At 43.2% G+C, this 17,336-nt stretch overlaps 1 protein-coding gene across 5 annotated transcripts in view; it reads right to left on the bottom strand.

Moving 5' to 3' along the window:
- The window catches only part of LOC127007226 (beta-alanine transporter-like), a 65,261-nt gene that overhangs the window by 9,012 nt on the left and 38,913 nt on the right, over positions 1–17,336 (bottom strand). For 4 of the 5 annotated variants that reach the window (XM_050877934.1, XM_050877931.1, XM_050877932.1 and 1 more), the window contains 4 exons: positions 13,919–14,680; positions 10,159–10,342; positions 7,483–7,586; positions 677–831 (listed from right to left, as the gene is read on the bottom strand). In XM_050877934.1, coding sequence (XP_050733891.1) covers positions 677–831; positions 7,483–7,586; positions 10,159–10,342; positions 13,919–14,133 — 658 coding nt within the window. In that variant the 5' untranslated portion in view covers positions 14,134–14,680. The remainder of the gene's footprint in view (positions 1–676; positions 832–7,482; positions 7,587–10,158; positions 10,343–13,918; positions 14,681–17,336) is intronic. The other variant, XM_050877935.1, reaches the window with a different exon arrangement.

Below are 17,336 nucleotides of genomic sequence, written 5' to 3' on the forward strand. Positions count from 1 at the left end.
TTTTCTATTTATGTTTGTCTTACTTTGTCTCCAACTTTTCCTGTCTCACTTTTTCTGTCTGCAACTTTTCCTATCTGTCTCTTTTTTTCTATTTGTGTTTGTCTTACTTTGTCTCCAACTTTTTCTGTCTGCAACTTTTCCTGTCTGTCACTTTTTCTGTCTCTAAGCTTTTCTGTCTGTGACTTTTCCTGTCTAACTTTTTCTGTCTAACTTTCTTCTGTCTAGCTTTTTGTCAATTTCTGTCTGCAACTTTTCCTGTCTGTCACTTTTTCTGTCTGTCTAACTTTTTCTGTCTCTAACTTTCTCTGTCTCTAACTTTTTCTGTCTCTAACTTTTTCTGTCAAACTTTTTGTCTAACTTTTTCTGTCTCCAACTTTTTCTGTCTTTTCAGTCTCTGTTTCTCCATCTTTTTCTGTCTTTTCAGTCTCTGTTTCTCCGTCTTTTTCTGTCTTTTCAGTCACTGTTTCTCTGTCTTTTTCTGTCTTTTCAGTCTCTGTTTCTCCGTCTTTTTCTGTCTTTTCAGTCACTGTTTCTCTGTCTTTTTCTGTCTTTTCAGTCTCTGTTTCTCCGTCTTTTTCTGTCTTTTCAGTCTCTGTTTCTCTGTCTTTTCTGTCCATCTCTTTGTTCTCTGTCTCGTATTCTGCTTTTTTTCTGTCTCTCTCTCTCTCACACCCACCGAGGACCATGGGCGTGGACATGATGGCAGGCACGGTGAAGCCCACGCCCATGCGACAGACGAGCCACCAGATGAAGGAGGGGGCGAAGGCGGTACCGATCCCGAAGGCGCACTGCACGACCAGGTAGATGAAGAAGGCAGGGCGGCGGCCACACCTACGGGAGGAGGAGAAGGGGGAGATGAAGGTGATGGTAGAGAGCAGAAAGTAGTAACCAATGTAAACGGTCCATAGAAAGGCTGTTTATAGTGCATTTTGGCACTTGCTGACTGACTGACCGACTGATGAAGATGCTGGTTAAGTGTTAACTCTTGCATAAGGGATGAAAGAGTGAAGATACTTGTTCACTCTTGCATAAGGGATTTGGACAGTATAGGGATGAAAGAGTGAAGATACTTGTTAACTCTTGCATAAGGGATTTGGACAGTATAGGGATGAAAGAGTTAAGATACTGGTTAACTCTTGCATAAGGGATTTAGACTATAGGGATGCAAGAGTGAAGATACTGGTTAACTCTTACATAAGGGATTTGGAAAGTATAGGTTTGAAAGAGCGAACGAAGATACTGGTTAACTCTTGCATAAGGGATTTGGACAGTATAGGGTTCAAAGAGCAAAGATGCTGGTTAACTCTTGCATAAGGGATTTGAACAGTATAGGGTTGAAAGAGCGAAGAAACTGGTTAACTCTTGCATGAGGGATGTGGACAGTATAGGATTGAAAGAGTGAAGAAACTGGTTAACTCTTGCATGAGGGATGTGGACAGTATAGGGATGAAAAAATGAAGATGCTGGTTAACTCTTGCATAAGGGATTTGGATAGTATAGGATTGAGAGAGTGAAGAAACTGGTTAACTCTTGCATGAGGGATGTGGACAGTATAAGGATGAAAGAATGAAGATGCTGGTTAACTCTTGCAGAAGTGATTTGGATAGTATAGGGATGTGGGTGTGTCGGTCCCAAAATGTTTGAATATAAGGGACATGATCTCAAGGGAATGACCGAGGATGGGAGGGAGGGAGAGCTTGTAATAAGGGCATTTCCCACCTGTATCTTTGCCACTTTTTACCTACAGACACAGATCGTCATACCTGCGTAACTAATTAGAACCCTTACGACAGGTGGGGCGAGGGCGTGGCCTAATTAGAGGTAAAGTGCAGGTAAGGAGAGAGAGAGAGAGAGAGAGAGAGAGAGAGAGAGAAATATCGCAATCAGTACCGGTAGAGCTGACGCTGAATGCTTCACCCCCGTGAGAGGAGGAGCCAGACCCGCCCCTAGAGCCATTTATCCTACTCATTGCTACAACAGATTTGCCATACTGGAGGAGGAGGACGAGGAACAGAGCACCTTCTTGGTCGGTGACTCTATGATTCGCCATCAGGTGGTTGAATTCTGTGGCAGAGTCCCCCGTCGTAGGCGTAACTACTGTTATCCTGGAGCTGGTGTTGACGACATCACAGCTGCACTGGACGAGGTCTCCGCTGTGGCCTCTAATGACTCACTCTTTGTTCTCCACACAGGTACAAACGACGTCACCACGACCCCGTCTGAGGAACTGCTGGACAAGTACCGTAGGCTCATCCAGCAGTATAAGACTAAATCCCCTAATATTTTGATTTCAGGAATTCTACCACGGACATGGGATGAGGGCGACTTCTACAGTAAGGCCTTCAGCCTCAACAACCGCCTGCAGACTCTCTGCGGAGAGCTTGACGTCGAATTCTTTAACGCCTGGAACGATTTCTACGGCCAGAGTAGACTTTTCCAAAGGGACGGCATACACCTGTCCCCTTCGGGGCAGCCAGATTTGGAAGGCTCCTCAACAACGCCGTACGTAACGCCCGAACAACAAAAAACGACTCTCAGCCACGTCCTTCCATCCCGCCCGTGTAAATAGACACCTCACACCGCAACAGACTCGTAACATTGAACCCTCCAGTACCTCTATTACCAAGCTTCAAGATAACCTAAGAGTCCTTAGTTTCAATGCGCGTAGCCTAAGAAACAAATTTGATGAACTGCGATGTCTTGCTCTGACAGAAAACTTTGACGTAATTGCTATAACCGAAACATTTATCGACACCACTAATATTGATTTAAGTTCCGAATACAACATAGATGGCTACAGATTCTTCAACAATGATCGTGTAAACCGTAGAGGGGGTGGTGTCGCCCTTTTTGTCAAAAGCTACTTGCAACCTACTGACAAAACACCAAGAAACAGTAACGTTGAACATTTGTGCGTGCGAGTAAACATTGCAAAAGTCAATTTAAATATATCTGTCACTTACAGGCCTCCGGGGCAATCACTTGATGGCGATCTTGAAATGTACAGCGTCTTAAGGCAGTCACTTAATAACAGCGACTCACTGATACTAGGAGACTTTAACCTCCCCCATATCGACTGGGCGACACTGTCGGGTACAGAAGGTGAGTCCCATAGAATGATCGAATTTCTAGAGGAAAATTATCTGACCCAACTCGACAAAATAACATACTTGACCTTGTTATAGCGACCCAAGATAACCTAGTCAGTAATGTCACGGTAGGAGAACACCTCGGTTCCTGCGATCATAAACTAGTGCGCGTTGACATTAGAGCTCAAACATCGGTGACTGAAAATAAAGTTAAGGTGCCCAATTTCAAAGAGCCAACTTCGTAGAAATCCGACGAAAACTAATAGATATGCAACTATCAGATGACGGCAATGCAGAGGACGCCTGGCTAAACTTTAAAAATCACTTACTCACTCAGCAGGACACATTTGTCCCCTTGTGCGAGAAGCGAATTAACACTAATAAAAGTCCACCTTGGTTTAATAGCGAAATTAAACACTCAGTCAAGGAGAGAAAATTGTCTTACAGGTTAAAGAAAGACCAAAGCACGCCCGAAAACATTAGACTTTACAATGATGCAAGGCGACGAGTAAAAAGATTAGTGCATCAGGCAAAGCGTAGATATGAAGAAAATATTGCAGCCAACTGTAAAAATAATCCGAAATCCTTCTTCAGTTACATAAACAACAGAAAGGCGATCAGAAGTGGAATTGGACCTTTAACAAACAGCGACGGTGCACTAGTGACTGACAGCCAACACGTTGCAAACCTATTAAATAATTACTTTTCCTCGGTGTTTAATAATAACAGTCCTCCCACCATCACCACCAACACCAGTACTAATGTAAATCCCGAGCATGCATTGTCTAACTTTGAAATAAAACCCGATGAAGTCCTTAAAGCCCTCAAATCACTTAAAACAAATAAAAGTCCTGGACCTGATAAAGTATATCCAACTCTGCTGAAAGAAACAAAGAGCGAAATACTCTCCTCCCTCACAACCGTATTCAATATGTCCTTGCGACAAGGCATTGTCCCTTCAGATTGGAAAAAGGCTAACGTGACACCTATATTTAAGAAAGGAGACAAAAAAGTACCAGGTAATTACAGGCCCATTAGTCTAACTTCGGTTGTAGGTAAGCTACTTGAGGGCATAATTAGAGACAAAATTGTGAGTTACCTTGAAAGCCACTCATTAATTGGGGACTCACAACATGGCTTCCGAAACAAAAGATCCTGCCTATCAAATCTATTAACCTTTTATAACGACCTCATCACTGTATATGACGTAACCAAATCACTGGACGTAGTCTATCTTTATTTCCAGAAAGCGTTTGATAAAGTCCAGCATCATAAATTACTTTACAAATTAAAGCAAATAGGTATTGACGGTCAGGTAAACCAATGGATCGCGAATTGGTTGAGCAACAGACAACAAAGAGTAGTGATTGACGGATTTAACTCAGAGTGGGCGCCTGTCACTAGTGGCGTCCCTCAGGGCTCGGTTCTTGGCCCAGTGCTCTTCATTATTTACATCAACGACGTGGATGTTGGACTTAATAACCGCATTAGTAAATTTGCAGACGACACAAAGATTGGTAACTCGGTTCTCACTGACGAAGACAGGCAAAGCCTCCAAGAGGATTTGCACAAAATTTCAGCTTGGTCGGATAGATGGGAGATGCCCTTTAACGTAGACAAGTGCCAGGTCCTTCAAGCTGGAACGAGGAATAAAAAGTTTGATTACGAAATGCGCGGCGTTAAACTCAAAAGCGTTCAATGCGTCAAGGACTTGGGGGTCAAAATCGCGTCAAACCTCAAATTCTCACAGCAATGCATCGATGCAGCAAATAAAGCGAACAGAATGTTGGGCTTCATTAAAAGAAACATTTAATTTAAGAAAAAAGATGAAATAATCCCTCACAACAACAGATTAGTCAGACCCCACTTGGAATATGCGGTACAGTTTGGTCTCCCCACCATGCAAAGGATATTGCTAAATTAGAAGGTGTTCAGCGTCGGGCAACGAAAATTATCCCTTCCTTGCGCAACAAATCCTACGAAGAAAGGCTTTCTACCCTTAACATGTTCTCTCTTGAGAAACGTCGCCTCCGAGGAAAACTGATCGAATGTTTTAAATTACTTAATGGTTTCACGAATGTAGACAGATCAACATTGTTTATGATCGATGACACTTTGCGCACGAGGAACAATGGCGTAAAACTCAGATGTAGACAAGTAAATTCAGACTGCACCAAATTTTTCTTCACCAACGTTGTAGTGCGAGAATGGAATAAGCTCCCATCATCAGTGGTCCAGTGTAACACGATTGACTCCTTCAAAAATAAGCTCGACCGTCACTTCCTTCAACTTAATATCAACTAGAGTAGAAATGCAACGTTTTGGAGTCTTCTGATTAATGTAAAATCACTTAGGTTTAAGGACAGACCACCAAGTCTGGACCATGGGGTCTGTGTGGTCTGATTTTCTATGTAAATCTATGTAAATCTCTCTCTCTCTCTCTCTTTCCGTTGCTTTAATTACCTCCCTTTCCTCATTTTCTCTTCTCCTCCTCCTCCTCCTCCTCCTCCTTCCTCTTTTTCCTTCCTGCCTTGTTCCTCCTCTCCCTTCTCATATAATCATTTCCTTCCTCCCCCTCCTTCTCCTCTTTTTATTACTTTTCCCTTGCTTTTTATTTTCCCATTCCTCCTCCTCCTCCTCCTCCTCCTCCTCCTTCTTCACCTCCCCCTCTCCCTCCTCCTCCTGTTCTATTTTTATCCTTCCAAAATACATCCTATCTCCTCTTCCCTCTTCCTCCTCCTCCTCCTCCTCCTCTATCTCTACCTAACTCACTTTGCGCGCTCTCTCTCTCTCTCTCTCACATGATAAGCACTTTCCTTCGCCCCTCCTCCTCTTCCTCCCACCTATACGCCCACGCCCCAATCTTCCTTTCTCCTCTTTCTAAATATACGCTCTTCCCTCCTCCTCCTCCTCCTCCTCCTACCCCCCCCATCTCCTCTTCAGATAAGCGGCGAAGGTTGTCTGAAGAACGCAAAAAATAATATCAAGATTAAAATATAAAAATAATTGTCGGCTAATTGTTATTTAACGTAGGACGAAGAGCTCTCTCTCTCTCTCTCTCTCTCTCTCTCTCTCTCTCTCTCTCTCTCTCTCTCTCTCTCTCTCTCTCTCTCTCTCTCTCTCTCTCTCTCTCTCTCTCTCTCTCTCTCTCTCTCTCTCTCTCTGCGATAAAAACCTACAACTATTGCCTACTACTACTACTACTACTACTTTTTTTTTTTTTTTTTTTTTACAGCAAAGGAGACAGTTCAAGGGAACACAAATAGCAAAATTTAATAAAAAAAAAAGCCCGATACACACTGCTCCTAAAAGAATCCAAAGAGGTGGCCGAAAGATAGGTCAGTTTCGGGAGGAGAGATGTCCTGATACCCTCCTCTTGAAAGAGTTCAAGTCGTAGGCAGGAGGAAATACAGATGAAGGAAGAGTGTTCCAGAGTTTACCAGCGTGAGGGATGAAAGAGTGAAGATGCTGGTTAACTCTTGCATCAGGGTTTTGGAGTATAGGGATGAGCATGAGTAGAAAGTCGAGTGCAGCGGGGGCCGCGGGGGGGGCGGCATGCAGGTAGCACGTTCAGAAGAGCAGTCAGCCTGCAAATATCGAGAGAAGATTAGAAGAGAGGCAACATTGCGGCGGAATTTAAGAGGTAGAAGACTATCAGTATGAGGAGGCGAGCTGATGAGACGAAGAGCCTTAGCCTCCACTCTGTCCAGACGAGCTGTGTGAGTGGAGACCCCCAACACATGAGATGCATACTCCATAAGAGGGCGGACAAGGACCTGTATATGGACAGCAACTGTGCAGGGGAGAAGAACTGGCGGAGACGGTACAGAACGCCCAGCCTCGAGGAAGCTGATTTAGTAAGAGATGAGATATGAAGTTTCCAGTTGAGATTTTGAGTTAAGGATAGACCGAGAATGTTTAGTGTTGAGGAAGGTGATAGCTGGGTGTTGTCAAAGAATAGGGGATAGTTGTTTGGAAGATTGTGTCGAGTGGATAGGTGGAGAAACTGTGTTTTTGAGGCATTGAAGGACACCAGGTTCTTCTTGCCCCAATCGGAAATAATAGTAAGGTCTGAGGCTAAGCGTTCTGCAGTCTCCAGCCTTGAGTCGTTAAGTTCCTGAAGGGTGGGTCTTCTATTAAAAGAAGTTGAATAATGCAGAGTGGAATCATCGGCGTAGGAATGGATAGGACAGTTCGTTTTGGAAAGAAGATCATCAATGACTACTACTATTACTACTACTACTACAACAACTCCTCCTCCTACTACTACTACTACTACTTCTACTACAACTCCTCCTCCTCCTCCTACTACTACTACTACAACAACTCGTCCTCTTCCTCTTCCTCCTCCTACTACTACTACTACTACTACGAAAGACCTTCCTATACTCACCCATCCTGTATGTAACCGAAGATGTAGTTCCCGACGAGGCCGCTGGCGCCGAGCAGGACGAGGCCGAGAGTGGGTAAAAAGTCACGCCCGCATACCAGGTCCCACTGCAACGATGATGGTAGTAGTAGTAGTAGTAGTAGTAGTGTTTCCGTAGGTAGATATTAATAGATGGTGAGAAAGAAGGAAAAAAAGACAGAAGGGAGGAAGAAAGAGATTGAAAGAAAAAAGGGAAATAAGAAAAAAATAAAAGAAGGAATGAAAGAATGAAACGTAAAAAGAAGGAAAGAAAAAAAATAAGGATGAAAAATAATGAGAGAGAGAGAGAGAGAGAGAGAGAGAGAGAGAGAGAGATAATAATTTACTGATAAATAAGATGTAGAAATAAAGTCTCTCTCTCTCTCTCTCTCTCTCTCTCTCTCTCTCTCTCTCTCTCTCTCTCTCTCTCTCTCTCTCCCCACATTCAAGTAATCAAAACTCACAAATCATCTAATTAAGGCAGTTATACAATTATAGTATTAGTTAAAACTGTGTGTGTGTGTGTGTGTGTGTGTGTGTGTGTGTGTGTGTGTGTGTGTGTGTGTGTGTGTGTGTGTTAATTGCTGATGATGAGGAGGAGGAGGAGGAATAGGAGGAGGAGGAGGAGGAGGAGGAGGAGGAAGAGATAGAAGAGAAGGAAGAAAAAGAAGAAGAGGATCGAGGCGAAGGAAGAAGAGGAAGAAGCGAAGGAGGAGGAGGAGGAGGAGGAGGAGGAAGAAAGAAGTAGTAGAAAAAAGAGGAGGAGGAGGAAGAAGAGGAAGCGAAAATGAAAATAATAATAATAATAATAATAATAATAATAATAATAATAATAATAATAATAATAATAATAATAATAATAATAAGAGGAGAAAGAGGAGGAGGAATGAAAGGATTAATGACTGCCTATTTAACCAACCCACTAACAAACCCACTAACAAACCCACTAACAGACCCACTAACTCACCCACTAACACTCACTAACTGATCCACTAACTGACCCACTAACAGACCCACTAACAGACCCACTAACTCACCCACTAACCAACCCACTAACGAACTTATTAACAAACCGCCCTCTCTCCCTCCCTCCCTCCTAACTAACTACCTAAGTGACTGACTGACCGAGTGACTGAGGGCGGAAGCGGACCAATCAATTCATCTCTTTGTGCTGTCATAATGGGCCAATCAGAGCCCAGGAAAGAGGTGTTTTGGCCCAATCAAGAGCTGTTTCCTCCTGTCCCCGGCAACGCGATTCGATCCTCCAGTAAGGGAATCGGAACGCCTCCAGAAATAGGATCAGATTGTCTTCCGAAATGATGGTGTGAAAATGTTATTAATTAGTGTTCGTAGTGTTCGTAGTGGTGGTGGTGGTGGTAGTAGTAGTAGTAGTAGTAGTAGTAGGAGTAGGAGGAGGAGGAGGAGGAGAGGAAGGGAAGGGAAGGGAAGGGAAGGGAAGGGAAGGTGAGGTAAGGCAAGGTAAGGCAAGGCAAGGGAAAGGAAGGGAAGGGAGGGGAAGGAAGGGGAAGGAAAGTGAAGGGAAAGAAAGGGTAGGGAAGGGAAGGTAAGGAAAGGAACAGGCAGGGTAGGGAAGGGAAGGAAAGAGAAGGGAAGGGAAGGAAAGGAAGGGGAAGGAAAGGTAAGGTAAGGTAAGGTAAGGTAAGGTAAGGTAAGGGAAGGGAATTTTGAGCCTATTGTGGGTAAGAACTCTTCCTCTTACTTCTCCTCCCCTCCTCTTTCTCTCCCCATCTCTTCCTCTTCACTCCTCTTCCCTTTTCCCTTCCCCTACTCTACTATCTTCAACAGGAAGGAGGAGGAAGAGGAGGAGGAGGAAAGTTAAAAGTTGACATTGATGGAACGGTTTTTAACTTCATTTCTGCTTTCGCAAGACTTCATAGGTGCATGCTCTCTCTCTCTCTCTCTCTCTCTCTCTCTCTCTCTCTCTCTCTCTCTCTCTCTCTCTCTCTCTATCTCTCTCTCATATTGAACCTCGGCCGAGAGAGAGAGAGAGAGAGAGAGAGAGAGAGAGAGAGAGAGAGAGAGAGAGAGAGAGAGAGAGAGTAGGAGGTACTTAACGATGCTGTTGTCTTGCCCTGATAAGTTACGTCTTGCCGCGGCAGTTCATTACCGTGGTGGTGGTGATGATGGTGGTGGTGGTGGTGGTGGTAATGATAGAGTGAGAAAACTTAAGTGGTGGTGGTGGTGGTGGTGGTAATGATAGAGTGAGAAAACTTAAGTGGTGGTGGTGATGGTGGTAATGGTAATGATAGTGAGAAAACTTAAGTGGTAGTAGTAGTAGTAGTAGTAGTAGTAGTAGAAGTAGTAGAAGTAGTAGTAGTAGTAGAAGAATGAAGATGGAAACAAAACAAAACACGAATGACAAGATAAAAGGGAAGGAAATGAAGGAATGAAAAAGGGTTGAAATACAGAGGAGAAGAAGAAAGAAAAAAAGACGAAAACGATGAAGAAGACGACGAGGACGAAGAACAAAAAAACTAAAAAAGCAAGAGTTAAGGAAAGGAAAGCAGGAGACGAGAGAGGGATAAAAGAGAGAAAGAGGAGGAGTAGGAGAAGAAGAAATAGAAGAAGAAGAAGAAGAAGACGAGGAAGACCAGAAACTGACTGACCAAAAACTGACAGACCAAAGTAATACACACTCACGTCAGCCACCACCGAAGTAGCGTGTTCCTCCAAGTCGTAGTACCAGCCTGCGTCACAGTCCACGACCTCAGCCCCTTCAGGAGGCCCCGTGGCTGCCCCCTGTGTTAGTTCCCAGTACCGTGTGATGTTATAGTCATACCTCCGGCACTGGCTGTACTGGTGGGTCGCGTTGTCGTACGGGATGCTTGAGGAAGGGTCGTGAGAGAGAGAGAGAGAGAGAGAGAGAGAGAGAGAGAGAATTTACATAGATTTACATAGAAAATCAGACCACACAGACCCCATGGTCCAGACTAGGTGGTCTGTCCTTAAACCTAAGTGATTTTACATTAATCAGATGGCTCCAAAACGTTGCTTTTCTACTCTAGTTAATATTAAGTTCAAGGAAGTGACGGTCGAGCTTGTTTTTAAAGGAGTCAATCTTGTTACACTGGACCACTGATGGTGGGAGCTTATTCCATTCTCGCACTACAACGTTGGTGAAGAAAAATTTGATGCAGTCTGAATTTACTTGTCTACATTTGAGTTTTGTGCCATTGTTCCTCGTTCGCAAAGTGTCATCGATCATAAACAATTTTGTTCTGTCTACATTCGTGAAACCATTAAGTATTTTAAAACATTCGATCAGTTTTCCTCGGAGGCGACGTTTCTCAAGAGAGAACATGTTAAGGGTGGAAAGCCTTTCTTCGTAGGATTTGTTGCGCAAGGAAGGGATCATTTTTGTTGCTCGACGCTGAATACCTTCTAGTTTAGAAATGTCTTTTGCATGGAGGGGAGACAAAACTGTACCGCATATTCCAAGTGGGGTCTGACTAAACTATTATAGAGCGGAAGTATTACATCGTTATTCTTGAATAAAAAGTTTCTTTTAATGAAGCCCAACATTCTCTTCTTTCCAAAACGAACTGTCCTATCCATTCCTACGCCGATGATTCCACTCTGCATTATTCAACTTCTTTTAATAGAAGACCCACCCTTCAGGAACTTAACGACTCAAGGCTGGAGGCTGCAGAACGCTTAGCCTCAGGCCTTACTATTATTTCCGATTGGGGCAAGAAGAACATGGTGTCCTTCAACGCCTCTAAAACACAGTTTCTCCACCTATCCACTCGACACAATCTTCCAAACAACTATCCCCTATTCTTTGACAACACCCAGCTATCACCTTCCTCAACACTAAACATCCTCGGTCTATTCTTAACTCAAAATCTCAACTGGAAACTTCATATCTCATCTCTAACTAAATCAGCTTCCTCGAGGCTGGGCGTTCTGTACCGTCTCCGCCAGTTCTTCTCCCCTGCACAGATGCTGTCCATATACAGGGGCCTTGTCCGCCCTCGTATGGAGTATGCATCTCATGTGTGGGGGGGCTCCACTCACACAGCTCTTCTGGTCAGAGTGGAGGCTAAGGCTCTTCGTCTCATCAGCTCTCCTCCTCATACTGATAGTCTTCTACCTCTTAAATTCCGCCGCAATGTTGCCTCTCTTTCTATCTTCTATCGATATTTCCACGCTGACTGCTCTTCTGAACTTGCTAACTGCATGCCTCCCCCCTCCCCGCTGCACTCGACTTTCTACTCATGCTCATCCCTATACTGTCCAAACCCCTTATGCAAGAGTTAACCAGCATCTTCACTCTTTCATCCCTCACGCTGGTAAACTCTGGAACAATCTTCCTTCATCTGTATTTCCTCCTGCCTACGACTTGAACTTTTTCAAGAGGAGGGTATCAGGACAACTCTCCTCCCGAAACTGACCTATCTTTCGGCCACCTCTTTGGATTCTTTTTAGGAGCAGTGAGTAGCGGGCTTTTTTTTTTTATTAATGTTTGCTTTTTTTGTGCCCTTGAACTGTCTCCTTTGCTGTAAAAAAAAAAAAAAAAAATTCTGTTCGCTTTATTTGCTGCATCGATGCATTGATGTGAGAATTTGAGGTTTGACGCGATTTTAATCCCCAGGTCCTTAACGCATTGAACGCTTGTGAGTTTAACGCCGCGTATTTCGTAATCGAACTTCTTATTTTTTGTTACAACATGAAGGACCTGGCACTTGTCTACGTTAAAGGGCATCTCCCATTTATCCGACCAAGCTGAAATTTTGTACAAATCCTCTTGGAGGCTTTGCCTGTCTTCGTCAGTGAGAACCGAGTTACCAATCTTTGTGTCGTCTGCAAATTTACTAATGCGATTATTGAGTCCAACATCCACGTCGTTGATGTAAATAATGAAGAGCACTGGGCCAAGAACCGAGCCCTGAGGGACGCCACTAGTGACCGGCGCCCACTCTGAGTTAAATCCGTCAATTACAACTCTTTGTTGTCTGTTGCTCAACCAATTCGCGATCCATTGGTTTACTTGACCGTTAATGCCTATTTGCTTTAATTTATAAAGTAATTTATGATGTGGGACTTTATCAAACGCTTTCTGGAAATCAAGATAGACTACGTCCACTGATTTGGTTACATCATAAATTGAGAAGAGATCGTTATAAAAGGTCAGTAGGTATGACAGGCAGGATCTTTTGTTACGGAAGCCATGTTGTGAATCCCCAATTAATGAGTGGCTTTCGAGGTAACTCACAATTTTGTCTCTAATTATGCTCTCGAGTAGCTTACCTACAATTGAAGTTAGACTAATGGGTCGGTAGTTACCTGGTATTTTTTTGTCTCCTTTCTTAAAAATCGGTGTCACGTTAGCCTTTTTCCATTCCGAAGGGACGATGCCTTGTCGCAAGGACATATTGAATACGGTAGTGAGGGAGGAGAGTATTTCGCTCTTTGTTTCTTTAAGCAATATTGGATATACTTTGTCGGGTCCGGGACTTTTATTTGTTTTAAGTGAATGGAGAGCTTTAAGGACTTCATCGGTTCTTATTTCAAAATTAGGCAATGCATGCTCGAGATTTACAATAGTACTGGTGTTGGTGGTAGCGAGAGGAAGACTGTTAGTATTAAACACCGAGGAAAAGTAATTGTTTAAGAAGTTTGCAATGTGTTGGCTGTCAGTCACTATTGCACCGTCGCTGTTTGTTAAAGGTCCAATACCACTTTTGATCGCCTTTCTGTTGTTTATGTAACTGAAGAAAGATTTCGGATTATTTTTACAATTGGCTGCAATATTTTCTTCATATCTACGCTTTGCCTGACCTACTAGTCTTTTTACTCGTCGCCTGGCATCATTATAAAGTCTAATGTTTTCGGGCGTGCTTTGTTCTTTCTTTAACTTGTAAAACAATTTTCTCTCATTGACTGATTGTTTAATTTCGCTATTAAACCACGGTGGGCTTTTATTAGTGTTAATTCGCTTCTCGTACAAGGGGACGAATGTGTTCTGCTGAGTGAGTAAGTGATTTTTAAAGCTTAGCCAGGCTTCCTCTACGTTGCCGTCATCTGATAGTTGTATTTCTGTTAGTTTTTGTCGGATTTCTACGAAGTTAGCTCTTTTGAAATTGGGCATATTTACTTTATTTTCAGTCACTGATGATTTTGGGAGAGAGAGAGAGAGAGAGAGAGAGAGGTTATTGATTGGGTTATTGATTAGAGATATGCAGTATTGTCCTTGACCTTTGGGAATTGACCGGAGTTTTTTTTTAATGTTGGGTTAAAAGTTGAGAAGAAAAGGAGAAGGGGGAAGAGAACGAGGAAGAAAACAAATCCAACAACAACACACACACACACACACACACACACACACACACAACCCCTTATAACCTTTCCCTAACCCCAAACACAATCTCGCCAACCCCCAAATCACCCTCCCACATACCTTAGATTCTTCACCATTTCCCGGGACAGGTGTTCTAAGCTTCCTAGGTCGTCGGCGGGCAGGCGGCACCAGTGGTCGGGCGTGGAGGCCATGAAGAGCTGGTTGTAGGCGTGGAACCCGCACGGCATGGTCCCCGGCAGCAGCAGGAACCATAGGACGAGGCGCTGGTAGGTCCCGTACTCGCCGAGGTCGGGTAGAATCTCGTCGAAGTCCATTTTGGTGGTATTGGTGGTGGTTGTGGTGGTTGGTGAGGTAGTTTTTTTTCTTTTCTTTGTTATTTCTTATTTTCCTTCTCCTCTATTTTTCTTTTTCACATTTCTATATTTCTTCTTTTTCTTCTTCCTCTTTTCTTTTTACAGAACTATATTTCTTCTTTTTCTTGTTCTTCTTTTTCTTCTTTTTACTCAATTTTATATATTTTCTTTATCTCGTTAGTTTTTTTCTTTTTCTTCTTCCTGTTCTTCTTTAATGTTTAAGTAGTGTGTGTGTGTGTGTGTGTGTGTGTGTGTGTGTGTGTGTGTGTGCGTTACGTATTACGCTAACATTAAGCTGTGTGTGTGCGTGCGTGCATGCTACGTGTAATGCCTAGCAAGTGCTGAGGCTGCTGGCGTCACGTCGAGACTGCTGTTAGTGGTGGTGATGCAATAGGAAGATCACCACGCGTGTTAATCAACGTCTTATGTTCTTATGCTCTTTTGATGAGAGCAGATTTTCCGTCAAGTGTTGGGTTCCTCTCTCTTCCTCGTCTCTCTCCGCTTGCTTCTGTGGGGCAAAGATAGATAGATAGATGGGCGAATAGATAGACTTATGCATCTAAAAATCAGAGTTCATATATTCATTTCTCGCATCGTATTAGCAAGAAAGTTCATGTTGCTACTACTACTACTACTACTACTACTACTACTACTACTACTACTACTACTACTACTACTACGGTCGGGGTGGGCAGCGCGGCAGAGATTTAGCCAAAACCAGTTTCTCTAAGATCAAGTTTGCGCTCTTGTCACGGTGTGTGTGTGTGTGTGTGTGTGTGTGTGTGTGTGTGTGTGTGTGTTAGTAGTAGTAGTGGTTGTAATAGTAGTAGTAGTAGTAGTGGTTGTAATTGTAGTAGTAGTAGTAGTGGTTGTAATAGTAGTAGTAGTAGTGTTTGTAGTAGTAGTAGTAGTAGTAGTAGTAGTTTATAGAGCGGCTCATGACCATAATTTTATCGTTTTCATATTTGTTCTGCTTCATATCATTCATCTTTTACTCTTATTTTTCTACTTTTACTATTTTTTTTTCTTTTACTTCTACTTTCTCTATAACTTGGCACGGTTCAAGGTGAGTGCAGAACCGCGTCATGTGGCCATACCCAGGCGTGATCTGGCATCTAATTAGAGACAAAATTGTGAGTTACCTCGAAAGCCACTCATTAATTGGGGATTCACAACATGGCTTCCGTAACAAAAGATCCTGCCTGTCAAACCTACTGACCTTTTATAACGATCTCTTCTCAATTTATGATGTAACCAAATCAGTGGACGTAGTCTATCTTGATTTCCAGAAAGCGTTTGATAAAGTCCCACATCATAAATTACTTTATAAATTAAAGCAAATAGGCATTGACGGTCAAGTAAACCAATGGATCGCGAATTGGTTGAACAACAGACAACAAAGAGTTGTGATTGACGGATTTAACTCAGAGTGGGCGCCGGTCACTAGTGGCGTCCCTCAGGGCTCGGTTCTTGGCCCAGTGCTCTTCATTATTTACATCAACGACGTGGATGTTGGACTCAATAATCGCATTAGTAAATTTGCAGACGACACAAAGATTGGTAACTCGGTTCTCACTGACGAAGACAGGCAAAGCCTCCAAGAGGATTTGCACAAAATTTCAGCTTGGTCGGATAAATGGGAGATGCCCTTTAACGTAGACAAGTGCCAGGTCCTTCAAGTTGGAACAAAAAATAAGAAGTTCGATTACGAAATACGCGGCGTTAAACTCACAAGCGTTCAATGCGTTAAGGACCTGGGGATTAAAATCGCGTCAAACCTCAAATTCTCACATCAATGCATCGATGCAGCAAATAAAGCGAACAGAATGTTGGGCTTCATTAAAAGAAACTTTTTATTCAAGAATAACGATGTAATACTGCCGCTTTATAATAGTTTAGTCAGACCCCACTTGGAATATGCGGTACAGTTTTGTCTCCCCACCATGCAAAAGACATTTCTAAACTAGAAGGTGTTCAGCGTCGAGCAACAAAAATGATCCCTTCCTTGCGCAACAAATCCTACGAAGAAAGGCTTTCCACCCTTAACATGTTCTCTCTTGAGAAACGTCGCCTCCGAGGAAAACTGATCGAATGTTTTAAAATACTTAATGGTTTCACGAATGTAGACAGAACAAAATTGTTTATGATCGATGACACTTTGCGAACGAGGAACAATGGCACAAAACTCAAATGTAGACAAGTAAATTCAGACTGCACCAAATTTTTCTTCACCAACGTTGTAGTGCGAGAATGGAATAAGCTCCCACCATCAGTGGTCCAGTGTAACACGATTGACTCCTTTAAAAACAAGCTCGACCGTCACTTCCTTGAACTTAATATTAACTAGAGTAGAAAAGCAACGTTTTGGAGCCATCTGATTAATGTAAAATCACTTAGGTAAAGGACAGACCACCTAGTCTGGACCATGGGGTCTGTGTGGTCTGATTTTCTATGTAAATCTATGTAAATCTATGTAAATTCTCTCTCTCTCTCTCTCTCTCTCTCTCTCTCTCTCTCTCTCTCTCTCTCTCTCTCTCTCTCTCTCTCTCTCTCTCTCTGTGTGTGTGTGTGTGTATGGGGGGGGGTCAGGTGGTGGCCTCGCAGGTTGGTAGAGCATCGCCATCAGAGCTCAACGGGGCTTTAACTGTGCTAATTTTGGCTGCGGTACACTTTCACGGGGCACAGGTGTTGGGGAATGGGTGGGAATGGGAGATGGGGGAGAGAAAAGGGGAGTGGGAGATTGGGGGAGTGGAAGAAGGGAGGAGTGATATTTTTACTCCATCCTGCTCCGGCAAATGGTCTATATCATTTCCATCTCTCCACCTGGTCCTTAGTCAACCCTGTCTTTCTATACACTTTTTCTTTCAAGAGGAGAAATCAAGACACCTCTCCACGCGGAGCTGACCTCTCTTTTGGCCAGGGTCTTTGCTTCCTGTCTCTCCATGTTATACCCAGCATCCATTTAGCATCACGTATTGAGGGATTCACAGCTTCCTAGATATAGCGTAAGGCGATAAGTTTCTGAATCGAATGTTGAAATATACGGATTGTGCACCTTTCTGATTTTGTTTCTTGCTCTAAATGAAAATACAAATACGGAAACCATGCTGTTATTTACATTTCCCATCTGTTACCAGCTCTACGCATGATAGGACCGACCTAAG

Source organism: Eriocheir sinensis, chromosome 35, assembly GCF_024679095.1.
Source record: "Eriocheir sinensis breed Jianghai 21 chromosome 35, ASM2467909v1, whole genome shotgun sequence".
In the NCBI taxonomy this organism is placed as follows: domain Eukaryota; kingdom Metazoa; phylum Arthropoda; class Malacostraca; order Decapoda; family Varunidae; genus Eriocheir; species Eriocheir sinensis.